The sequence below is a fragment of the Salmo salar genome, chromosome 23 (genome assembly GCF_965601325.2).
Source record: "Salmo salar chromosome 23, fSalSal1, whole genome shotgun sequence".
Taxonomy (NCBI): Eukaryota; Metazoa; Chordata; class Actinopteri; order Salmoniformes; family Salmonidae; genus Salmo; species Salmo salar.
This window is the reverse complement of record NC_138313.1, coordinates 13,221,798-13,248,777: the sequence shown is the minus strand read 5'-3', so window position 1 is coordinate 13,248,777 and position 26,980 is coordinate 13,221,798. Positions and strand designations below refer to the sequence as shown.

The 26,980-nt window shown below is 41.6% G+C and overlaps 1 protein-coding gene across 4 annotated transcripts in view; it reads left to right on the top strand.

The window, feature by feature from the left end:
* LOC100380722 (exocyst complex component 2) overlaps positions 1–26,980 on the top strand; it is a 100,530-nt gene that overhangs the window by 23,222 nt on the left and 50,328 nt on the right. For all 4 annotated transcript variants that reach the window (XM_082967920.1, XM_045705934.2, XM_082967919.1 and 1 more), the window contains exons 2-6: positions 2,671–2,846; positions 11,180–11,356; positions 11,668–11,794; positions 19,055–19,168; positions 21,431–21,555. In XM_082967920.1, coding sequence (XP_082824046.1) covers positions 2,729–2,846; positions 11,180–11,356; positions 11,668–11,794; positions 19,055–19,168; positions 21,431–21,555 — 661 coding nt within the window. In that variant the 5' untranslated portion in view covers positions 2,671–2,728. The remainder of the gene's footprint in view (positions 1–2,670; positions 2,847–11,179; positions 11,357–11,667; positions 11,795–19,054; positions 19,169–21,430; positions 21,556–26,980) is intronic.

The window sequence follows — 26,980 nt, the reverse complement described above, 5'->3', positions numbered from 1 at the left end:
ATATATATATATATATATATACACACACACACACATACACACACTACCCAGACCGCTCCGCAGCACAGATCCCTCCACATGCTCTCTCACATACACACAGACCAGACAGCGCCAGCTCGGCCCCTCGCACGCAACCGAGCAGAGCTGTCATTCTGCCCTGTGTGTGTGTGTGTGTGTGTGTGTGTCTCTTCACATGTATTTCCAAGACAGGGATAGAAACACTCCTGTTGAGGTAACACAAGTCGTTGACATTTTAAGCAGAAGACAGACTCACCCTTATATTCCCCCTCCACTCCAACTCCCACCCTAAACATATGGGCTAGATGAATGACAGATTGTTTAAGGCCTGTTAACTTCTTATCTTCTCCATGTCAGATGCCCCTGCCCCTAGAATTCCTCTGACAAGCACAAGACAGCAGAGGTTATGCTACATGAGTTACATCCCCTTTGAGTCAAGGGTGTGTGCTTAGTCCCCTCCTCGTGGCCGCGCATGACTCCAACACCATCATCAAGTTTTCTGACGACAAGACGGTGGTAGGACTGATCACGGACTACGATGAGGCAGCCTATAGCAAGGTCAGAGACCTGGCAGTGTGGACCAGGGCAACAGCATCTCCCTCAACGTCAGCAAGACAAAGGAGATGATTGTGGACTACATCGATGGGGCCGTAGTTGAGTGGGTTGACAGAGCTTGAATATTTTTTTACAATCCAGGTGTGCAAAGCTCTTAGAGACTTAACCAGAAAGACTCGCAGCTGCCAAAAGTGATTCTAATGTGTATTGACTCAGGGGTGTGAGTACTTATGTACTGTACAATAAATGAGAGATTTCTGTATTTCATTTTCAATAAATTTGCTACAATTTCTAAAAACATGTTTTCACTTAGTTGTTATGGCAGGGTTTCCCAAACTCGGTCCTCTGGACCACAAGGGGTGCACTTTTTTTGCATATTTTTTTTTTTGCCCTATCACTACACAATGATTCAAATAATCAACTAATCATCAGGCTTTGATCATTTGAATCAGCTGTGTAGTGTTAGGGCAAAAACTTAAATGTGCACCCCTTGGGGTCCCGAGGACCGCGTTTGGGAAACGCTGCATTATGGGGTAACGTGTGTAGATGGGTGAGAAAGAAATTCTGGCTTTAAAACAGCAACATGTGGAATAAGTCAAGGGGTATGAATACTTTCTGAAGGCATTGTATAAGACTGTCTTGGAAGGACACTGCTTTTCAGAGGGGTTTTAGAGTATTGCTCTGTCTTAGTTCACTCCCTAACCTCAACCTCGTCGGTCAATAATCAATTAAATGCTCAGAAGGATTGGCTACTTAGATTTATGCTATTTTTTTGTACCCAAAAAGCTTTAACATGGGGACACAGATATGTGATCCACTACATTAACTTTCTGAAGGAACTTCAATTACCTCGGTCCCCTGCACATCGACTTGGTACTGGTACTTCCTGTATACAGCCATGTTATTCTTACTCATTATTGTTATTCGTATTCACTGTATATTTATTCCTTGCCACTATTTATATAAAAAAAAACTATGCATTGTTGGAAAAGTACAAGTATCTGGAGTTAATTGAAAAGTGAAAGACTAAAGCTACATACATGGGATGCTTTAGTGAATTTCAGAATGTCTGGAATAGGAAAGGCAGAAAATAAAACAACTCAAACATTCGCAGCCAGTCATCCAAAAAAATGTAAGCATTTCACTATTTGTCTACACCTGTTTTTTACGAAGCATGTGACAAATATTATTATATATTTTTTTGAGTTAATAGACCTCCGTCTCTTTACGCAACAAGCTCTTAACTAAACTTGTATAAAGTGTGTAGAAAGATTTGTTCAACAAGCCTACACGTATGCTCTGAGATGATGTTGCAACAAATCTGCTGCGTCACCCATGGTTCCCTGGTTGCTTGTCTGCTCTGTTCCGTGTGAATTCCTGCCTTGTTTGTAGGGAACGTGTTTTGGATTTAGTGTTTGCAAAGCGGTTAGGTTTTTCAACTGGACCTGGCAGCAATTTATTGCCACACATGTGTTAGCGAAAAATGTAAAACTCTCCTCATACTGGCTTTTTAGATACACATCTATCCTGTTTTCCTCCTTTTGATAGGCTGAGGATAATAGTTGCACATTTCTTTCAGAATTTTATCTGCTCTGTGTCATTTCTCTTCCACATTGGCATATCAACTACACAGGTGATTGGCGTTTTACTGTCTGTGTTCTCCCTCGTCATTACATGCACTAGGTATTAGGTATCCTCTAGGTATTAGGCTATGCCTAGCTATACAGTCTCATACACACATTGAGTAGGTTATGTGGAATCGATGAGGGGGAGCACGTTTATTTATCCTTCTCTCCGAGGTTTACATTCTTCCTTTCCTCCCCCTTTTTCTCTCTCTCTCTCTGTCTGGTCTCAGACTTGGAGCTCCTACCAGCACCTTCATGTCCTCCTGTGTGTGTAGAAGTTGTAGCCTTCCTACTTAAACTCTTAGAAACCTTTTTTTAGATGTATTAAATGTCTTATAATAATACAATTATAAAGACATATATGTTTATAAAAAGTAATAATGCATTGTAACTGTACATTACAACTGTCTCTCTCTCCTCGTCTCCGTGTTAATAACCATTATTGTGTGTCCTCTCCTTGGCATGTTCACAGGTTGCTGACTGATTCTTCCTGTGTTCCTGCACACGCGTGACGATCAGCGTGACCTACCATGTCTCGTGTCCGCCAGCCCCCCCTGGTCACGGGCATCTCGCCCAATGAGGGCACCTCATGGACCAAGGTCACCATCCGAGGAGAGAACCTGGGCACGGGTCCCGCTGACCTCGTTGGTACGACACACACGTATACATGAAAGCACAAACTTGCACAGACACTTAGTGTGTCTATCAAGCTGTATATGTTTCCTCCTCTTTCCAACTATCTTTTGATGCGCCACAATCAGCAAATCCGCTATATGCGCAGGGGTTGGGTGCGGATAGGAGAAAATCTTTGAAGGTCTATTCAGTTCATTGAAGAAGGGAGGGGGTGGGGTGAGAAGTGAGACCAGGGGTAACTATAGTTAGTACCTATAGTCTATAGGGTTTGTGTGTCCACTTCACTTCTGGCCTTAATATTGCTACAGTAGATTGGAGGAGTGAGATGAAAATGTTTTAGCTCTCGTAGCAAACACAAAAAGTAACATCCCATATTTGGGTACATTTTGGTTTCAAACTTAACGACGATGGAGAACCAGATGACTTGGACTAACCTGTTTGCAGACACCAATAAATGTATCAAAATACAACACTGCCCCTTTAAGACAAAAAAAAAAGCTCTTTACCTGACTTGCTTTTCAAAGCAATTTCAAGGAAATGTACATGTTTTGTGCTCTTGTAGGAAGCAGTCAGTCCCCTATTGCTGACTACAAATGATCTATAACTGGGCTAATAACTCACTAACTAGCAAAGGATATGAACAAAATGTGCACACGTGGCTACATGCAGCGCTTGCTTTGATCTCAAAACAAGCGCATCTGCTCACGACCACAGCTGTAAACACAGTCCAGTTCAAAGTAAATGGCACAAATCCATATATGGCAATGATCTATTTGAATATAAGCCTACTGCAGCTCTGATTGGTTATGCCACACTGGTCTGTGTAGAGTACGGGTTGAGTCTTGTGCAATAGAATCCTACTCCGATGCGTTCTGCCTACAACAAAATCTCTTGCATAGTTTGTTTTGTTTCTGTATGTTGCATTGAAAGTGGCTAATATTGCGTTGATTCCATCACAATTGCCATAGTAAAGGGTAACGTTGATAGTGTTAACTAACAGGTACGCTGCATGGCAGTCTCGGGCTAAAGCACACAGCTTAGAGGGAACATTGGTCAAATTTAAATATGAGTCTTTACATGTGCCTGACAGTGAAACTGGACACCGAAATCCCGCTGATAAGAAACAACCTACATGCCGGAATCCCACACAGCCGACAACCTGGCCAAAGCCCTGCGTTTGGGATGGCTAGACTGGGACCTTGATGAAAATAAACTGTCTTATATCACCACAGACAACGGGGACATCATTGTGGCTGCAGTGAGGCAACTAAACTGGCCTTGGCTAAATTGCTTTGGCCACAATCTCCATCTCAACGTCACCAACGGCGTGAACAGCGAAAGCGCACGCACAGGCCGGGCTCTAGGCCTATGTAGAACCCTGGTGGGTACTTTTTTTTGTTGTTGCCAGATCTGCAAAAAAAGAGGGCCCTACTGAAGGCTGAAACGGAGCTGAACCTCCCAAATCACATCCTCATTGTGGTGAGAAATTAGCCTATTCGATGTTTAAAGAATAAGCTATGCCAGGGATGGGCAACTGGCGGGTCCTACTTTTGAAGGCCCAAGGAACACACACACAATATATATATATATACAGTTAAACTCTGAAGTTTACATGCACCTTAGCCAAATACATTTAAACTCAGTTTTTCACAATTCCTATCATTTAATCCTAGTAAAAATTCCCTGTCTTAGGTCAGAGAGGATCACCACTTTATTTTAAGAATGTGAAATGTCAGAATAATAGTAGAGAATTATTTATTTAAGCTTTTATTTCTTTCATCACATTCCCAGTGGGTCAGAAGTTTACATGCACTCAATTAGTATTTGGTAGCATTGCCTTTAAATTGTTTAACTTGGGTCAAGCATTTCAGGTAGCCTTCCACAAGCTTCCCACAATAAGTTGGGTGAATTTTGGCCCATTCCTCCTGACAGATCTGGTGTAACTGAGTCAGGTTTTGTAGACCTCCTTGCTCGCACACACTTTTTCATTTCTGCCCACAAATTTTCTATAGGATTGAGGTCAGGGCTTTGTGATGGCCACTCCAATACCTTGACTTTGTTGTCCTTAAGCCATTTTGCCACAACTTTGGAAGAATGCTTGGAGTCATTGTCCATTTGGAAGACCCATTTGCAACCAAGCTTTAACTTCCTGACTGATGTCTTGAGATGTTGCTTCAATATATCCACATAATTTTCTTTCCTCATGAAGCCATCTATTTTGTGAAGTGCACCAGTCCCTCCTGCAGCAAAGCACCCCCACAACATGATGCTGCCACCCTTGTGCTTCACGGTTGGGATGGTGTTCTTCGGCTTGCTTCCCCATTTTTCCTCCAAACATAACAATGGTCATTATGGCTAAACAGTTCTATTTTTTTGCTTCATCAGACCAGAGGACATTTCTCCAAAAAGTACAATCTTTTCCCACATGTGCAGTTGCAAACCATAGTCTGTTTTTTTTAATGGTGGTTTTGGAGCAGTGGCTTCTTCCTTGCTGAGCGGCCTTTTCAGGTTATTTCGATATAGGACTTGTTTTACTGTGGATGTAGATACTTTTGTACCTGTTTCCTCCAGCATCTTCACAAGGTCCTTTGCTGTTGTTCTGGGATTGATTTGCACTTTTTGCACAAAAGTACGTTAATCTCTAGGAGAAGGAACGCGTCTCCTTTCTGAGCGGTATGACGGCTGTGTGGTCCCATGGTGTTTATACTTGCGTACTATTGTTTGTACAGATGAACGTGGTACCTTCAGGCATTTGTAAATTGCTCCCAAGGATGAGCCAGACTTGTGGAGGTCTACAATTTTTGTTCTGAAGTCTTGGCTGGTTTCTTTTGATTTTCCCATGATGGCAAGCAAAGAGGCACTGAGTTTGAAGGTAGGCCTTAATACATCCACAGGTACACCTCCAATTTACTCAAAAGATGTCAATTAGCCTATCAGAAGCTTCTAAAGCCATGACATCATTTTCTGGAATTTTCCAAGCTGTTTAAAGGCACAGTCAACTTAGCATATGAAAACTTCTGACCCCTGTAATTGTGATTCAGTGAAATAATCTGTCTAAACAATTGTTGGAAAAATTACTTGTGTCACGCACAAAGTAGATGTTCTAACCGACTTGGCAAAAATATGGTTTGTTAACAAGAAATTTGTGGAGTGGTTGAAAAACGAGTTTTAATGATTCCAACCTAAGTGTATGTAAACTTCTGACTTCGTGTGTGTGTGTGTATGTATGTATGTATGTGTGTATATATATATATATATATATGTATGTATATGTATGTATATATATATATATATGTATGTATATGTATATGTATGTATATATATATATATGTATGTATATGTATGTATATATATATATGTGTGTATATGTGTATATATATGTGTGTATATATATATGTATATGTATATATGTGTGTATATATATGTGTATATGTGTATATATGTTTGTGTGTGTGTGTATGTATATATACACACACACACACACACACACACATACATATATATACACAAACAAACAAATATATATATATATGTGTGTGTATGTATATACATATGTATGTGTGTATATATACATATACATACACACACATACACACACACACACATATATGTATGTATGTGTGTGTGTGTGTGTGTGTGTGTTTATTAATTTTTTATTTTTTTCACCTTTATTTAACCAGGTAAGCTAGTTGAGGACAAGTTTTCATTTACAACTGCGACCTGGCCAAGATAAAGCAAAGCAGTGCGACACAAACAACATCACAGAGTTACACATGGAATAAACAAACGTACAGTCAATAACACAATAGAAAAAATAATATCTATATACAGTGTGTGCAAATGGCGTGAGGAGGTAAGGCAATAAATAGGCCATAGTAGCGAAGTAATTACAATTTAGCAAATTAACACTGGAGTGATAGATGTGCAGATGATGATGTGCAAGTGGAAATACTGGCGTGCAAAAGAGCAGAAAAGTAAATAAAAACAATATGGGGATGAGGTAGGTAGATTGGATGGTCTATTTACAGATGGGCTGTGTACAGCTGCAGTGATCAGTTAGCTTCTCAAATAGCTGATGTGTAAAGTTAGTGATAGAGATATGAGTCTCCAACTTCAGCGATTTTTGCAATTCGTTCCAGTCATTGGCAGCAGAGAACTGAGAGGAAAGGCAGCCAAAGTACAGTGAGGGGAAAAAGTTTTTGATACCCTGCTGATTTTGTACATTTGCCCACTGACAAAGAAATGATCAGTCTATAATTTGAATGGTAGTCAGTCTCACGCTTATATTACAATCTGCAACCAGCAAATGTTACTCCCCGTCCAATGGCAAAATGAGTAGAATTGCATGAAATTAGTTAAGAAATTGCAAACTCTTCTTTCTGCCACATGGCAAAATGTGTAGAATTGCAGCAAACCTGCTTTAAACTGCTACATTTAAAAAAAAATGTCTGCGCTGTCAAGAAGGGGGCTGCTAAAATGTTTTGCTCACAATGTGATGGGGGGGTTTGCCATGTGAGTACGCAGACGCACCAGCATCTGTGGCCCCTCATGATGAGTTCAGATTTTGTGTCCCCCACCCCAGCAAAGTTGCCCATACCTGAGCTATGCTATGTTAAATTATTGTTCACGTAGAATTATGTTATTCAGATGCATTGAATAAAAATAAAAAAATTCTCCAAACATAAGCTAATTTCATTGTGAAAATACAATTGGCTGAATCATTCAATGTTGCATTACCGTAGGCCCATTGTTTTTTAATAACGAAATTAGCCTGTTTAATTCTGCCAATCAAACATTTTCTTCCAAGGCATTGTTTAACTAGGTGGGGAACCAAACCAAAAATGGTTGAGCGGGTTTTGGAGCAAGCACCAGCCATTGAACGAGTCCTGGTCACGGATCGTAAACATAATCACCTCATCCTAAAATGGCAGGATAAAGACATCTTGCCATCTGTCCAAGCAGCACTGAAACCTGTCGCTGACTTCACTGATGTTCTCTCGGTTGAGAGTTACGTCCCGTCTCGTCAGTGGAGCCTGTGTTCCAGTTACTGAGGGGAGATCTGCTCAAGCCGGCCTCTCCAACGACACCGGCCTAACACAAAGCCTCAAAAGGAAGATGTCCAGAAGATGTCCTCGAGGACAAGTACAGCCTACCGGAAATAAAATGGCTTTTATCCTCGTCTTCCCTCCTCGACCCAAGATACAAAGGGGATGATTTGAACGAGATGAGAGATGCACTCTTCAAAGAGATTGTGGAAGGAGGGGGCGATGGAGCCGGGGGTGGTGGTGGTGCTACTGCTGCTATTGCAACTGAGGAAGATGATGACTCGAATGATGGTGCGAGTGCGCCACCGTCTGCCAAGAAAAGGAATTTAGGTGATCTCCTCCAGAAGCGAAGGGCCCATGTACCCCTCAGAGTCCGTGCAGACACCGCACCTACTATCTACCTGCAGGAACAGCCTGACCCAACAGATAATCTCCTGACCTGGTGGTGAGACAACCAGACTCGCTATCCATTGATGTCGAGGCTGGCGCGCAGATGCATGTGTATTTGCGCCAGGAGCACCACATCAGAGTGAATGTTCAGCACTGTGGGGATATATTGTTAACCCTGTTCGCTTGTGCCTCAAGCCGGACAAAGTCAATATGCATAGTTTGCATTTTACAAGCTGTCGCCTTTTGCTATAAAATAGCAAAACATTTTATTCTATATTTATTTCAATAATTTTGGTTTTATTATGGCCCTATAGATATACTGTTAATATTTGTTGTTAGTGGTAATTTATCGTAGAAGCGCTAGCCTATGGCACTTTAGTAGACAAAAAAGTTTCTGTAGACTTTCTATAATACAATGCAGGTTTTAATTGATTTATGTTAAATAAATGTCTCAAAAAAAGGTTGGGTGTCTGTGTGTCTGACAATTAATTCATTATTCAAGAGCAAGACAGTTAGGCCCATATCTGCTAATGTTGTGCTGATAACTGTGCACATATGACACGCCAACCATAACACCTGAAATTCCATGACCATCACAGCACTAACACACGCACACTGTTATTTAGATTTGACTTCCAACAGTCAAATCACTTCCTGGAATGTTTTGTCTCCCACTTTTATGTAATGGTAATCTCAAAATTAGCCAGTGTGTGAATTCATTGGTGCGGTTGTTTTTGATGCATACAATTATTCTGTTTTGTTTATGTGAATGTTTTCACTGGCACTGACGATATTTGTTTGTGTGTGTGAGAGTGTGTTAGACAGAGTGTATGATAGAGAATGTGTAAGTAGGTCTGTGTGCAGTAGAGTTCATGCCGTTATGACCCGTCCGCGGTTGGACTGAGTAACTAATTTACCCAGAGCCTGGCTAGAGCCTTACTAGCCTACAGTCTACCACAGAACTCACTGGACCAGTCAGCGGTGGTCAGGCTCTGCTTACATTACATGGACTGTTTGTTGCTGTTTATCAAATGAATGCTTTTCATGACTTTATGAGGTGGAAAACACATTTTTATGAATCTAGATTAAATTACCTTTTTGTTTTGTTTAACTGAATGAATTTAAAACACCCAAGATAATGAGTTTTAATCAATGTTGGTTAAGTGAAAAAATAAATACTATAGCATTTTAGAACATTTTAACTAAATGTGTACATTTTAAAATGTGATTTTATATGCTAAAGAAAATTATTAGATATCTGAATCATATTGAATTGGATGCCTTTGGCATAGATTTTTCTGCCATTGTAATCCTTGGGCAGGCTGCCTAAGCATGTAAAAATAGAATAATATTGTTTTAATTACATTTTCGGTATGGAAAAACTTAAACAACTAAAACAGATATAAAGTATATAGGAAAGATAATAGACCTATACATTTCTTTATAATCTTTGAGAACTAACAATCACCAAAATAAAAGCAAGGGAGTATTGAAAATTCCAAAGCAATGAATTTAGCAGTATTGATTTTGTTATGTTTGAGCGTAAGAACACAGATTTAGCCATGGCAAAATGCATAGAATTGCATAAAATTTGCCTTAAAACTGCAAAATGTTGTCTCAGCTCTATGGTAAAATGTGTAGAATTGCAGTAAATTAGCCTTAAAATGTATCTTAGCTCCATGGAGAACATATCTGAATTGCAAGAAAAAATGCTAGAAAAAGAAACTATACACCACCAACATATGGGGGCCTTTCAAATGTTCTAAAAAATATAGGAACATAAGTGAACATGATTTGTTTAATATGTTTTTAAGTCGAACAGATTGTTGGTTAAAATACTTATGTTAATCGTTTTATCAAAATCCTGCATGTTTTGTTTAAATGTAATCTGAATTGAATTGCCAAAAAGAGTAAGATGTTTTATAATTAATACATTTGTTTCAAGGAATTTTTTTTTTTTTTAACAGAACTTTAAAAACACAATACATTTTTTTAAAAGCTAAACATCTGTGGCCACAATTTTTTTACTTTGCAAAAGAGTAGCGCTAGTGAAACAAAACACTCCACTATCCGCATTTCTTGTTGCTGCATTTTATGAACATAATGTATTTTAATATACATTTTAATATAAATATCTAACTTTTTTATATTGTCAAAATGTCACCAATTAGAATACGCCTAGAATTTCAGTGTGTTATTTTCAAGAATTAAAATCAAGATGCCCGCGAATGAAAGACATGGCCTCACACATACTGCTGTGGACTTGGCAGGCAGAGTCCTGGCCAATCATTTGGATCTATTTCTGACCACTAATGTCCCCAGAGCCTAGAATTAGCCTTTTACTGTATATGTTAGATATGCACAAAACACTATATTTTTTGCTATGACCAGTACAGAGGCAGGAAATGTGCTTTAATTTAATGGCCATATTATTATTCACAGTTTGTTTCAAGGGTTATTTTTGTATCTCTCACATGCTTTTATGATGATTGATTACACATGTCTGACACTGTCGAGTTCCATCTAGTCAGTTAAATCAGAGGAAGGGGTTTTGCTCTCTCTCTCTCTCTCTCTCTCTCTCTCTCTCTCTCTCTCTCTCAGTGTTCACAAGGAGAAGGGTCAGATAGAGAGAGTGTAAAAGTACAGGAAATAGATATTTATTGAGCCGCTTAGCATTGAAGTGGCACACTGTGTGGACAGAATGAGGAAGCTGTGAGAGACTCATGTCAGGGCCACCAACAGGACTGACTGGACCTGGCCTGAACTTTGACCCCTAATGACAGGTTTATTAAACTGCTGTTTGTGTCAATGTGTCTCTTATGTTATTACTTGGTTGTTTGTCCTGTTGCTGTTAGCTCGCCTATATATTTGATTAGCCTCACTTCTCTCTCTTTCTTTCTGTCTCTCTCTCAGGTCTGTCCATATGTGGTCACAACTGCTTGCTGACGGCTGAGTGGATGTCAGCCAGTAAGATAGTGTGTCGTGTGGGCCCAGCCAAAGACGATAAGGGAGAGATCATCGTCACCACCAAGTCAGGAGGCCACGGCACCTCCACCGTCTCCTTCAAACTGCTCAAGGCTGAGAAGATCGGTAAGATACTCCTTCTGCCCTCGGCGAACACGGCAGTTCTAATATAAATCTACAAACACATCTCTCTTTGTCAATCATCAGAGGAACTCTAGAACGACTACTCCGTTGCACAAGAACAGACAATCTTCCTCAGTTTATCCAAGCTCCGGCAACTAGGAAATAGAGTATGGAAACACACCACAAACCCATACTCGATTGTCCTGTGTTGCTTTACAAACTGTATAGTAGCTCTGTCAGGTACTATAATTGAGTGTGTGTGATCTGGGCTGTCCTCTCAGCGATGATGTGTTTCCTGTGTGTCTGTGCTGTAGGTATCCTGGACCAGTCTGCTGTGTGGGTGGATGAGATGAACTATTACGACATGAGAACCGACCGCTACAAAGGCATCTCCCCCCTCTCCCTACGACCCAGCAATCCGTTAGGCATCGACTTTGACAAGTAGGGACACACACACACATACATACACACACACACACACACACAGGCTTAAGTCATTGAGTCTAACAAACAAACAATCCCCATGTGGAGATGTTTGAAATGTTATGCCAACACAGCAATGGCTACAACTGGCTTTAACCGCTGCACAAAGGCACTGGAAACACCATAATTGTGTTTAAAAGAGAGGGAAAGAAAGAAAGAAGAGAGGAATGAGTTGAAAAGAAAGATTGCAACCCACTACACATGGCCTGAAAGGAAGGAGAAAGAAGAGAGGAAAAAGTGGTATAGAAAGATTGCAAGCCACCACACATGGCCATAGCAGGCAGGTCGTATGGTGTGGCTTCTGCCTCCCACACGACTGGCAGGAAATGCACAGTCTGTAATGTAATGTTTAGTTTGTATAGTTTAGTTCTGGTATATCTGTGCTCTAGGCCCTCTGATGTTTGTTTTGTTTAGAGGGGCCAGGGGATCCAGGGGGCAAGTGATCGCTCGTGGACAGGGAGGAGAGCCCCTAACTGGGCTGCAAACCCTCCATGTCCAGGGTCACTTTCCCTGGCCTACTGGTAGGCTACTACAACCCTTACATCACAGTCAGTTAGCTCTAACTAAGAAACCGTACGGTCTTCTCTTCATGTTATAACCACATAGTACAGTAAACACACTTGAAAATGGTCACACGCAGACATACACATACACAGTGTACAATACACAAACACATCACATTAATGAATGTAGCCAATTTTGTTTACTATAGAGACGATGGCTAGCTGTTCAAACTAGAAATAGCTGACCAGGAGAATTGAAGCGGACGAAGTCGGACAACCTTTTTAGTTATAGTAATTAAATACGTTTAAACCCATCATGATTATAATTATGATGTCTTGAACCAATTTAAACAGGTTTGTCTGGTGGTGATGTCACTGGTTGGTTATACTAACAGAGAGGTCAAACAGGAAGTCATCTTGTCGTGGTACACTTAAATAATTGCTGTAGAGCATGAGTTATTTTTTTATTTTGGCCATTATTTCTGTTTTTTTCCACTTTATTTTTATATCTTGAGATTTTAGAGTATTCTGAAAATATTTTTAACAAGGGGGGCATTGACTTTTCAATGTTAGTCATGTACAGTACCAGTAAAATATTTGGACACACCTACTCATTCAAGGTTTTTTTTTGTTGTTTTTACTATTTTCTACATTGTAGAATAACAGTGAATACGTTAAAAACTATGAAATAACACACATGGAATCATGTAGTAACCAAAAAACTGTTAAACAAATCAACATATTTTATATTTGAGATTCGTCAAAGTAGCTACCGTTTGCCTTGATGACAGCTTTGCACACTCTTGGCATTCTCTCAACCAGCTTCACCTGGAATGCTTTTCCAACAGTCTTGAAGGAGTTCCCACATATGCTGAGCACTTGTTGGCTTCTTTCCCTTCACTCTGCTGACCAACTCATCCCAAACCATCTCAATTGAGTTGAGGTTGGGTGATTGTGGAGGCCAGGTCATCTGATGCAGCACTCCATCACTCTCCTTCTTGGTCAAATAGCCCTTACACAGCCTGGAGGTGTGTTGGGTCATTGTCCTGTTGAAAAACAAATGATAGTCTCACTAAGCACAGACCAGATGGGATGGTGTATCACTGCAAAATGCTGTGGTAGCCATGCTGGTTAAGAGTGCCTTGAATTCTAAATGAATCACTGACAGTGTCACCAGTGAAGCACCATCACACCACCTCCTCCATGCTTCACGGTGGGAACCATACATGCAGAGATCATCTGTTCACCTACTTTGCGTCTCACAAAGACTCGGCGGTTGAAACCAAAAATCTCACATTTTTGGTGAAGAGGCGATTCCGGGAATGCTTGCCTTCTATGCAAAGTTGCAAAGAAAAAGCCATATCTCAGACTGGCCAATAAAAATATTAAGATGGGCAAAAGAACACTGGACAGAGGAACTCTGCCTAGAAGGCCAGCATCCCGGAGTCGCCTCTTCACTGTTGACGTTGAAACTGGTATTTTGCGGGTACTATTTAATGAAGCTGCCAGTTGAGGACTTGTGAGACGTCTGTTTCTCAAACTAGACACTCTAATGTACTTGTCCTCTTGCTCAGTTGTGCACCGGGGCCTCCCACTCCTCTTTCTATTCTGGTTAGAGCCAGTTTGCGCTGTTCTGTGAAGGGAATAGGACACAGCGTTGTATGAGATCTTCAGTTTCTTGACAGTTTCTTGCATGGAATGGCCTTCGTTTCTCAGAACAACAATAGACTGACGAGTTTCAAAAGAAAGTTATTTGTTTCTGGCCATTTTGAGCCTGTAATCGAACCCACAAATGCTGATGCTCCAGATACTCAACTAGTCTAAAGAAGGCCAGTTTTATTGCTTCTTTAATCAGGACAACAGTTTTTGCAAAATGGTTTTCTAATGGTCAATTAGCCTTTTAAAATTATAAACTTGGATTAGCTAACACAACATGCCATTGGTACACAGGAGGGATGGTTGCTGATAATGGGCCTCTGTACGCCTATGTAGATATTCCATAAAAAATCGTCCGTTTACAGCTACAATAGTAATTTACAACATTAGCAATGTCTACACTGTATTTCTGATCAATTTTATCTTATTTTAATGGACATAAAATTAGTTTTTCTTTCAAAAACAAGGACATTTCTAAGTGACCCCAAACTTTTGAACGGTGGTGTATATGCAAGTTAGTGTTCATCTCCCTAAGTCTGAGGGTGGTTTAAAACTTCCAGACCTGGAATTGTATCAACTCGCCACCCAAGGCTTTTACTTGCGACATATTTGGGACAGCATGTAGCCTAGTGGTTAGAGTGTTGGGCCAGTAACAGAAAGGTTGCTAGATCGATTCTCCGAGCTGACAAGGTAAAAATCTGTCGTTCTGCCCCTGAACAAGGCAGCTAACCCACTGTTCCTAGGCCATCATTGTAAATAAGAATTTGTTCTTAACTGACTTGCCTAGTTAAAAAAAAAAAAAAAAGTAAATTCAAATATTGTTAAATGCACTAAAGTGGAACAGTGGGTGCATATTGAAGATGTGCATGCCCTTCCCCAGAATCTTTTCATGTGTCTATTTTCAAAGGATAAAGATAAGAACATGAACAACTTCATAGTTAAGAACACTATAACAATATGGAAGAAAATTAAACGCATTCTACAAGAACCAATATCACACCTTAAAAACAACCCCCTATGGAACAATCCTTGGAAAGCTTTTCAGATTTCACCGATAAATTGGCCCACATGTAAAACTCAAGGCATAGAAACTGTAAATGGCTTGGTAATAGGAAATACCATTATTTCCATTACAAAATAAAAAAGCCATTTTGGACTGACTTATGTAGACGTTTTCAAATACATGCAAATTAAAAGTTTTATATCACAAAATGTTGATTTTAAGTCTTAGACATCAGAGCAATGTTGAGGGAATCCTATTTGAGTCAGAAAAGGATATAACTATGATAAGTAAGATATACAAATCCTTGCAGAGAGCCTATCCAACTGACAATCTCTAAGAAAAAAATATGAACTATTGGAACCAAGACTTAAAAGGAACTGATATTGGCACATGATGGAGGGTGTGCTGGAACATGATGGAGGGTGTGCTGGAACATGATGGAGGGTGTGCTGGAACATAACTAAGGAAATTACAGTTAACTAAAATGTACGCTTATTCCATTATAAACAAATGTATATTTATTATACAAGAGACAAAATTCACAAATTTTACAGTACAACTGCGGAGTCGTGTTAAGTGTGATTCAATAAGTCATGCCTTCTGGGTGTGCTATAAAGTCAAAATGTTATAGGTGGACTTTTTACAATGTAAATGAACTTTTAGTCTGTCTATCTGCATTCTTCAAGACGGCATATGGGAGTGTGTTGAGATGCCAAATGGGTTGGACCATACTTTTGTTGTCAATCATTTTGAAAAATGTTTACTTAATAACTGGAAATCAAATGATCCTCCATCGTTAAGACAGTGGAAGAATCAAATGCATTATTATTTCAATATTGAAAAGGTGTGGGTGACAGAGGAAAATCAGAATAGCTCAATTTGAGGCCATATGGCATAGTCTTACAATCACTGGAGATAGATGCAGTAGGAACGTGTGTCTGGGCAGCTTTGATATCGTTGATTTTTGGGTCTGTCTTTTTTTCTTTTGTCTATATGATTATATTGTTTGAAAAAGTATTACAAATATATATATTTAATTTAAAAAATGAAGTCCTCTTGTTGGTCTGCGAAACACTTCCTGGTGATGTCATCATCAACGTGTTCCTTTTTATTTTGGTCCGCATGCTTACAGAGTAACAAGCCCCGTCCAAGCCGCGATGCCCGAGTGATCATTTCCGGAGTCAGGACTGTAACTGCTTATTTTGAGTTAGCCTACTGAACTTGAGCAGGGTTTCTCTCAGCGTATACGTATGTGCTTCCTGTCCGTCTGTGTAGAGCAGAGCAGCAGAGCCGATACATGTTAAAGCAGGCTTTGATACTTTGCCAGGTTTGGAGGTGAGGGAATAACTGAACAGACTGAGAGAGTTCTCTTTTACACTCTCTCAATATCTCTCTCTGTTTCTCTCTCGCTCTCTTTCGAGATGCATATGTACAGTTGAAGTCGGAAGTTTTCATACACCTTAGCCAAATACATTTAAACTCAGTTTTTCATAATTCCTGACATTTAATCCTAGTAAAAATTCCCTGTCTTAGGTCAGTTAGGATCACCACTTTATTTTAAGAATGTGAAATGTCAGAATAATAGTAGAGGGAATGATTTATTTCAGCTTTTTTGTTTTTTATTTTATCACATTCCCAGTGGGTCAGAAGTTTGCATACACTCAATTAGTATTTGGTAGCATTGCCTTTAAATTGTTTAACTTGGGTCAAACGTTTCAGGTAGCCTTCCACAAGCTTCCCACAATACGTTGGGTGAATTTTGGCCCATTCCTCCTGCCAGAGCTGGTGTAACTGAGTCAGGTTTGTAGGCCTCCTTGCTCGCACACACTTTTTCACTTCTGCCCACAAATGTTCTATAGGATTGAGGATGGCTTTGTGATGGCCACTCCAACACATTGACTTTGTTGTCCTTAAGCCATTTTGCCACAACTTTGGAAGTATGCTTGGGGTCATTGTCCATTTGGAAGACTCATTTGCAACTAAGCTTTAACTTCCTGACTGATGTCTTGAGATGTTGCTTCAATATATCCATGTGATTTTCCTCCCTCATTATGCCATCTATTTTGTGAAGTGCACCAGTCCCTCCTGCAGCAAAGCACTCCCACAACATGATGCTGCCACCCCCGTGCTTCACGGTTGGGATGATGTTCTTCAGCTTGCAAGCCTCCCCCTTTTTCCTCCAAACATAACGATGGTCATTATGGCCAAACAGTTCTATTTTTGTTTCATCAGACCAGAGGACATTTCTCCAAAAAGTATGATCTTTGTCCCCATGTGCAGTTGCAAACCGTAGTCTGGCTGTTTTATGGCAGTTTTGGAGCAGTGGCTTCTTCCTTGCTGAGCGGCCTTTCAGGTTATGTCAATATAGGACTCGTTTTACTGTGGATATAGATAATTTTGTACCTGTTTTCCTCCAGCATCTTCACAAGGTCCTTTGCTGTTGTTCTGGGATTGATTTGCCCTTTTCACACCACAGTACGTTCATCTCTAGGAGACAGAACGCGCCTCCTTCCTGAGCGTTATGATGGCTGCATGGTCCCATGGTGTTTATACTTGCGTACTATTGTTTGTACAGATGAACGTGGTACCTTCAGCCGTTTAGAAATTGCTCCCAAGGATGAACCGGACTTGTGGAGGTCTACAGTTTTCTTGGCTGATTTCTTTTGATTTTCCCATGATGTCAAGCAAAGAGGCACTGAATTTGAAGGTAGGTCTTGAAATACATCCACAGGTACACCTCCAATTGACTCAAATGATGTCAATTAGCCTATCAGAAGCTTCTAAAGCCATGACATAATTTTCTGGAATTTTCCAAGCTGTTTAAAGGCACAGTCAACTTAGCATATGAAAACTTCTGACCCACTGGAATTGTGATACAGTCTGTAAACAATTGTTTGAAAAATTCCTTGTGTCATGCATAAAGTAGATGTCCTAACCGACTTGCCAAAACTATAGTTTGTTAACAAGAAATTTGTGGAGTGTTTGAAAAACAAGTTTTAATGACTCCAACCTAAGTATATGTAAGCTTCCGACTTCAACTGTATACATGTAATATGCCACGAATCAGACGCTTTGTAATGCAACTAACAGTGCGGTGAGTAAATTTTTATTATGTGTGTACATGGTCTAGGAATTCAGTCCGCAACCTGTACATTGCTAGCGAAACACTCTTACCAACTCAGCCACACCGTTACAAGAAGCAGCACGAGCACTTTGAGACGAAAGGGGTTTGAGAGGTTAATTGACGTTAACCTTTCATGGTGATGAAACTTGCAGTTTCACCCTCCCTCTCTTTCTCCCACTTCTTTCCCATGACAACCCATCTTTACCGATCGGCACTGAGATAATTCTGCTCTGTGTGTGTGTGTGTGCTTGTGTTGTGTGCATGTGTGTATTTATCCCCTCAGGGCTCAGCGTGTTCCAGTACAGTAGAGGCTGGGTGGGTGGTGGGTTTCCTTTTAGAGTTTAGTTTGTGTAGCCCACGGGTCATTACCACAGATCAAACCTTCCTAACAACTTCTGGGTCCTCCAGGGGCGCCCAGGCGTCACACACTGCTCTTCCCATGCCCAGGCCTTCCTCTTTGGGCACGGCCTCACGCTGACCCCGTTGGAGGACTTTATACCAACACGCCAACTTACCTTTCACCTTATTATATTATAGAATGAAGTTCTTGTTATTTTGTATAATGTAACTGGTAAATGTTCTTTCTTATTTGAGTAACTATTTACAGTTGTAAGCATTCCCTTTAATTCAGTGTTGGTGTAGATTGTTCATGCTCCAACCTTATTGTCATAGAGGGAAATGGGTTTTGCAGCATAATAATATATGCCTTTTAGCACACACTTAACTGAAAGTGACTTACAGTCATGCATGCATCCATTTTACATATTGGTGGCCCCGGGATTCAAACCCCACAATCCTGGCATTGCAAGCACCATGCTCTACCAACTGAGCCATACAGGGACCACAGCATGATCATACATAGGAGACATAAAACATACATTTTAATAGGGTTTCCTTAGTAATCTCTTGTATGTGTGTGTTTTCTCCCCCAGGGGTAAGGTCCCTCTGAAAGATCTGGAGGCATTGTTTCCAGGTGTGAGTGGAGAGTTCACCAGCGAGAACTTCTCAGCTACTTGGTACCTTATCGAGAACCACTCTGTCACCAGGTAGGTCAGACCAACCTACTTTTTTTTATTCGGCCTCTGGGTCTAAGAGACACAGACAATCACAACCATCTTTCTCCTGTACCGGCCAATCAGACAGCACTCCTTCACAACTACAGTGCCTTCGGAAAGTATTCACACCCCTTGACTTTTTCTACATTTTTGTTGTGTTACAAATTGGGATAAAAGTGGATTGAATTTTCTTTTATCGATCTACGCTAAATACTCAAATGTCAAAGTGGATTTTTTTTTTTTTTTATACGATTCATGACAAATAAAACACTATCTTGATTAGATACAGTAAGTATTCAACACCCTGAGTCAATAATCGCCTTTGGGTAAGTCTCTATGAGCTTTGCACACCTGGATTGTAAAATATTTGGCCATTAATATTTTTTTAAACTCTTCGATCTCTGTCAAGTTGGTTGTTGATCATTGCTGGACAGCCATTTTCAAGTCTTGCCATAGATTTCCAAGCTGATTTAAGTCAAAACTGCAACTAGACCACTCCGGAACATTCAATGTCGTCTTGGTTAGCAATTCTAGTGAAATATTTGGCTGTGAGTTTTAGGTTATTGTCCTGCTGAAAGGTGAATTTGTCTCCCAGGGTCTGTTGGAAAGCAGACTGAACCAGGTTTTCCTCTAGGATTTTGCCTGTGCTTAATTCTGTTCTGTTTCTTTTTGTCCTAAAAAAAACTCTCTAATCCTTTTGCCGATGACGAGCATATCCATAACACGAAGAGTGGTAGTCAGTGATGTGTTGTTTTTACCCCAAACATAATGCTTTGTATTCAGGACAGGAAGTTCATTTCTTTGCCACATTTTTTGCAGTATTACTTTAGTGCCTTATTGCATGTTTTGGAATATTTTTATTCTGTACAGACTTCAATTTTTGTCATTTAGGTTAGTATTGTGGAGTAGCTACAATGTTTTTGATTCAGCCTCAGTTTTCTCCTATCACAGCCATTAAACTCTGGAACGGTTTTAAAATCACCATTGCTCGGAACGGTTTTATTCCTCTCTGGCAACTGAGTTAGGAAGGATGACTGGGTGTATTGATGCACCAACCAAAGCGTAATTAATAACTTCACCATGCTCAAAGGGATATTCAGTGTCTGCTTTTTTTTATTTTTACCCATCAACCAATAGGTGCCCTTCATTGCGAGGCATTGGAAAACCTCCCTTATCTTTCTGGTTGAATTTGTGCTTGAAATTCACTACTCGACTGAGGGTCTTTACAGATAATTGTATGTGTGGGGTACAGAGATGGTGTAATCATTCAAAAATTTTGTTAACCACTAATATTGCGCATTAGGTCCATGCAACTTATTATGTGACTTGTTAAGCAAATCTTTACTCCTGAATATGTTTAGGCTTGCCATAACAAAGAAGTTGAATACTTATTGACTCAAGACATTTCAGCTTTAAATGTTTTATTATTCGTAAAGATTTCTAAAATTGTAATTCCACTTTGACATTGTGGGGTATTCTGTGTACACCAGGGACACAAAATGTAAATGTAACACAACAAAATGTGAAAAAAGTCCAGGGGTGTGAATACTTTCTGAAGGCACTGTAACTTCTTTATGAACGTCAGCCCAAACAACCAAACTACTAGTCACAAACATACACATGAATCCTAGATGTTTTCTTTGTCAGCAGCATAGTTCAACTATTGAAACTATTGCTGTGACTTGAGACAAGAAAACCTTTTTTCTTTTACATGGTTCTCAGCCCTTCCTATCTATCCACTAACCCAGAGACAGATTTAGTCTGTAAACAAATACAATCTACCTCCATTCCTTCTTGATCTTTGACCCAACAAGAAAACGTTGGACATGTGAAGGAAGTGTCCTTTCTCTTGTTGACCTCTAACCCCTGGTCTTTGTCATATTAGGACAGTGTTTGTCAGCCTGTCTGTCAGGTTATTATTAGTCTCTCCTGGTTTCCTTTCCGTTATCTGTCATGGTTCCCCTCCAACTAACCCCAGTCTAACGGTTGGATCCTGCTGAGTCCTGACTAGCTACTGCAGAACTTCAGGGTCCATTGGGTTGGGTTGTTTTGGGTTGACAGGGCATGTGTTTCTTCCTCCAGAGGAAACCTCCATTCACTCCCAGGGGACACACACACACACACACCCTCCTGCGGACACGCAAGCTCACACTCACTCAAGCACGGCACACATGCACTCTGTTACACACACAAAAGAATACACGCACACAACTCCTCTGACTGATGGGGACCCCCCTCTCTCCCCCCTCTCAGTTTCGACCAGTTGCGTATGGCAGCCAGTAACCTGAAGAAGCAGGCCACTAAAAAGAACGAGGGCAGTCTGGCCTATGTGAAGGGAGGCCTCAGCACCTTCTTCGAGGCTCAGGATGCTCTCGCAGGTAAGACACAGTACGCTAATACTACACAGAGAGTGCGTGGTACACAGTACGCTAATACTACACAGAGAGTGCGTGGTACACAGTACGCCAATAGTACACAGAGATTGCGTGGTACACAGAACGCCAATACTACACAGAGAGTGCGTGGTACACAGTACGCTAATACTACACAGAGAGTGCGTGGTACACAGTACGCCAATAGTACACAGAGAGTGCGTGGTACACAGTACGCCAATAGTACACAGAGAGTGCGTGGTACACAGTACGCCAATAGTACACAGAGAGTGTGTGGCACACAGAACTCCAATACTACACAGAGAGTGTGTGGTACACAGAACTCCAATACCACACAGAGAGTGTGTGGTACACATTGTACGTGTGTTATTACACCGAGAGAGATGTTAACACTGTTAAGACATTGAATGTAAAATTGTTACAGGGTTGACGGAACTTGGCTCTCTTGATGCAGGTAAGAGTTTGACAGGCTCTGGGTGTATTGCAGTGGGCATGTAATCTAATGACTTTGAGTTAACACCCAACCATTTCTCAGAACGTGTGTGTGTGTGTGTGTGTGTGTGTGTGTGTGTGTGTGTGTGTGTGTGTGTGTGTGTGTGTGTGTGTGTGTGTCTGTGTCTGTGTGTGGACATGCATGGGTTGATTAAAGCACTGCTCCAAAGAGCACCACTGTAGTGTACTGCAGTACGGCTAGTCAACCACAACACGCCTAATTCACTTTCATTATAACCACGTCAGCTCTCAACTGTCAATCACACTACTTGCACGGTAGCAGGCAAAGGCAGGGCCACGAGGCAATCTGTACTGCTGCTCTGCTGTGTCCTTATAGACAGCAGGTAGCCTAGTGGTTAGAGTGTTGGGCCAGTAACCAAAAGGTTGCTAGATCGATTTCCCGAGCTGACAAGGTAATAATCTGTCGTTCTGCCCCTGAACAAGGCAGTTAACCCACTGTTCCTAGGCCATCATTGTAAATAAGAATTTGTTCTTAACTGACTTGCCTGGTTAAATAAAGGTTAAATAAATAAATGTAAAAAAAAAAGAACCTTAGAGTGGAGTGTGCTGATTGCATTACACAAATTGTGATTTATACATACACACTTACATTTGTCTCTCACTATCCACACGGACACGTTCAGAATGTCTACATACTGTACAGACACGTTTACTGATGCAAATGTATACCAACCCCCCCCCCCACACACACACACACACACACAGCCTTTATGATCCACTCTCTGAAAACTCTGAGGTAACATTGTGACTGCTGTCGCTCTGCCAGTTAGTTCGGTGAAATCAATTGTTCAACTGTATCATTCATATTTCTGTCTGTTTACTCTTATTTCCCCTCATAGCCACTCAGTTACTTCCCCTTACTATTTATATGCCTCTGTCATTATTATTATTGCTTTCCTAATGTAATGTTTGTGCCCGGTAGGAGTGGGGAGGGGTCCGAGGCAATGTTTTCATTGTTAGCAACTGAATCTAAATAAATGGAGCAGGGCCACACAATGCAAGCAAGAGTAGTAGGGATGATAACGGCCCTAACGTGACCGAGGGGAACAATGCAGACCCTTTCTCACGTTCACTATACTAAGCATGCCCAATATGAACCCAATGGGAAGCACAAGTCCTCAGTGACCCAGGAAGTAGTGCTCGTTGATGGACTCCAATGACCTGTGAGTCAGAAAGCAATGGGCCGTAAGATGAAAGTCAATTGACCTTTGACATTAGGATGTACGTCGCTGTACAGGTTTGAGAGTATATTCTGACTCATTACAGTATTTAGTCCTCTGATTATGACCTGTTTTTTTAGAATGATGCTTCTCAGAGGCCCTGTTTTGCTTGGTTATAAAGAACGTCTGAGTGCTAGCCCAGCATATGGTAAGGGTAAGCTTTAGTAACGTGCCAGACGGCTCTAGGCGGCTCCAGCAGTCGCTCATTGCCAGGCCCAGTTAGCACAGCTGTCTGTGAAACTGTGAATCCTTTCTCTCTCTCGCTCTCGCTCGCTCAGTTGGAGTCATTCCAAATTAGCTACACCTCAGTTGTTTCTGTGCAAATTGAAAGGAAATTAATAACGACTTGTGTGTTTGCATGCATCCGTGTGTGTGTGTGCTCTGTGGTCAGAATGTATTGCATTAAAAGTAGCACAGTACTAATTGCTGTTTAGCCTGTGGTGCTTCCAGCTCACTCAATCACCGTTTTAATGCCTTTACTTTTTGTCTCCTCCTCAGTTTATTTTCTCTTCTGCCTGCATGTGAGAATTTTATTGATGGCTATCGTAAAAGCCTGATGTTTTATTAATAAGAGCGAGTAGGGGACTTAGGATCGCAGTGTGGAAATAAGGAAGGAATGTCTCTGCGTGGGCCAAATCTGGAAATTTTAAATGAGTTCTGTTCAACAACAAAATGGTTCAAACAAGTGTGTTTTGAGAATCCATGGGTTTCTTCTCTTTCTCCTGTTCTCTTTCTTGGCTTTTTCTCTTTTGTCCCGCCCTCTCCGGTCCTCACTCTCACCTCATTCGTCACCTCCAACAGAAATGGAGACGTGTGGGTGCGCGTGCGTCTGTGCATGTGTGTGTGTGACCACTGATGTCTCTCAGTAATAATGGCCTTTGTGTTTCCCCTGCTGGCCTTAAACACAGTTTAGCACTAGCCGCTAAATGGCTAACTCCTCCCTCATCCCAAAGCACATTTATATTACAACCTCATAACACCCTTATTACACTGTTCCCCTTCACTGCTAGACTGAAGCTTATACCTGCAGGGTACATGTCTGCATTGAGGGTTTACATGAGGTCGCAGAGGTCAAATTACCTTGATGTCTGGGGTCACCCATCCAGTGGGCCAGGAGCTGGGTAAAAAAGAAAGTGAAGGAACAGTTCTCTAAACTTTTTGTGACCCAGAAAGATTGGTGAAAGGCATGGGGGTTCATAGTCATGCTAGGGGGCTGTTTGGTTAGGCTGATCCCCTGACAAATTGAGCCATGTTTCACAGGGGTCTTCTGAGACCTGGCTGACTGACTACCTGGCTAACAGACTGACAGAGAGGCAGGTTTTTTTTTTTGGGGGGGGGGGGGGCTCTGAAAAATGTACACATTTTAAGTTTTTTATTGTTGTGTGAAAAGGAAGTGGCCCTGCAATACAGGAAACAGACCACCGCTACCGTGTTCCAAAATCCAAGATTTCCCAGGGCCGTATTCCCAACGCTCCGAACCTCCGACTCCGCTACAGCAGTCGGGAGTCAAAACATCTCCAGCTTTAGAATCAGTGGGTTCCAGGAAGCTGAGTGGGGCTGCCTGCGTCTCTTCCTCCGCTGCTCTGTGTGTGTTCGTGTGCGTGTTTGTTTTATCCGGAGCCTGACGGGGTGTTTAGGTTAGCCGTGACGTCATAGCCACGGCAGCGAGAGTGCGTGACAGATGGAGAGGACACACAGCTGGCAAGGGGGCACAGGGTTCTCTGCGGAGACAAGAACCAGAACCCAATGCATGTGCGTACTCACACACCAGTCCTGTCCCCCTATAGATATGTCTACAGAATCAGGCCAATCCTTTATAACTGTGTTGTTTAGACCGAACAAAGACTTATTGTAGACTTCTCTACTCTATCCTTTTCAGAGCAGAGGCAGATGGCATTCTTCTTCCATAAAACCTCTGGTTTCCCTGTTTCTGCTTATAGGCTAAGTCTATGGTTCCTGCCTTGGTTCTCTGAATGTCCTCTACCAGACCATGGGGCTGGTGTTCTAGCCATTATGCTTGCTGTGGTGGTCCAGTGATGGTTGTGCCGATTAGGCAGCCATGATATGATGGCATGTTTGATATAGTGCATTCGGAAAGTATTCAGACCCCTTGACATTTTTTGTTGTGTTACAGCCTTATTCTAAAATGAATTACATTTTTCCCCCCTCATCAATACCCCATAATGACAAAGCAAAAACAGTTTTTAAGAAATTTGTGCAAATATATATTTTAAGTATTGAGACCCTTTACTCAGTACTTTGTTGAAGCACCTTTGGAAGCGATTACAGCCTCGAGTCTTCTTGGGTATGACGCTACAAGCTTGGCACACCTGTATTTGGGGAGTTTCTCCAATTCTTCTCTACAGATCCTCTCAAACTCTGTCAGGTTGGATGGGGAGCGTTGCTGTACAGCTATTTTTAGGTCTCTCCAGAGATGTTCGATTGGGTTCAAGTCCAGGCTCTGGCGGGGCCACTCATGCACATTCAGAGACTTGTCCCGAAGCCACTCCTGCTTTGTCTTGGCTGTGTGCTTAGAGTCGTCGTCCTGTTGGAAGGTGAACTTTCGACCCATTCTGATGAGCGGGTTTTCATCAAGAATCTCTGTACTTTGCTCTGTTCATCTTTCCCTCGATCCTGACTAGTCTCCCAGTCCTGGCCGCTGAAAAACATCCCCACAGCGTGATTCTGCCACCACCATGCTTCACGGTAGCGATGGTGTCAGGTTTCCTCCAGATGTGACGCTTGGCATTCAGACCAAAGAGTTCAATCTTGGTTTCATCAAACCAGAGAATATCGTTTCTCATGATCAGAGTCCTTTAAGTGCCTTTTGGCAAACTCCAAGCGGACTGTCATTTGCCATTTACTGAGGAGTGGCTTCAGTCTGGCCACTCTACCATAAAGCCTGATTGGTGGAGTGCTGCAGAGATGGTTGTTTTTCTGGAAGGTTCTCCCATCTCCTCAGACGAACTCTAGAGCTCTGTCAGAGTGACCATTGGGTTCTTGGTCAACTCCCTGACCAAGGCCCTTCTCCCCCCTATTGCTCAGTTTGGCTGGGAGGCTAGCTCTAGGAAGAGTCTTTGTCACGCCTGCTCCCGCTCCCCCTCTCTGGCGCTCGAGGGACCATCATGACGCACACCTGTCACCATCGTTACACGCATCAGCGCTTCATGGCACTCACCTGGACTCTATTACTTTGATTGCCTCCCCTATATCTGTCACTTCCAGTTTCTTCCCCGTGTCTACATTAATGTTGTTTTGTTCCCCTTGTCCAGACGCTATCCTTGTTTTGTTTCATGTCCATTATTTATTAAATATTCACTCCCTGTACTTGCTTCTCGTCTCCCAGCGTCTGTCCTCACAGAATGCAGACTCCAATATTGGAAGCATCGGGGAGTTTTTTGGTTTTTCGTTGGGGTTGGTGACGTCGGGTCCGGGTGCCGCTGCCGAAGGAACCGGGGGTGCCTCAGCTGGCTCGTCGGGCTTCCATGCCTTAGCTGGCTCCAGATATTTTCTTGCCTCGGTTGGCTCGGCAGGCTCCCATCCCACGTCATGCCTCAGCCGGCTTCCCCTTGTCTGCGTTAATGTCTTTTGTTCCTTTTGTCCAGACGCTGTCCTTGTTTTGTTTCATGTCCGTTATTTATGAAATATTCACTCGCTGTACTTGCTTCTCGTCTCCT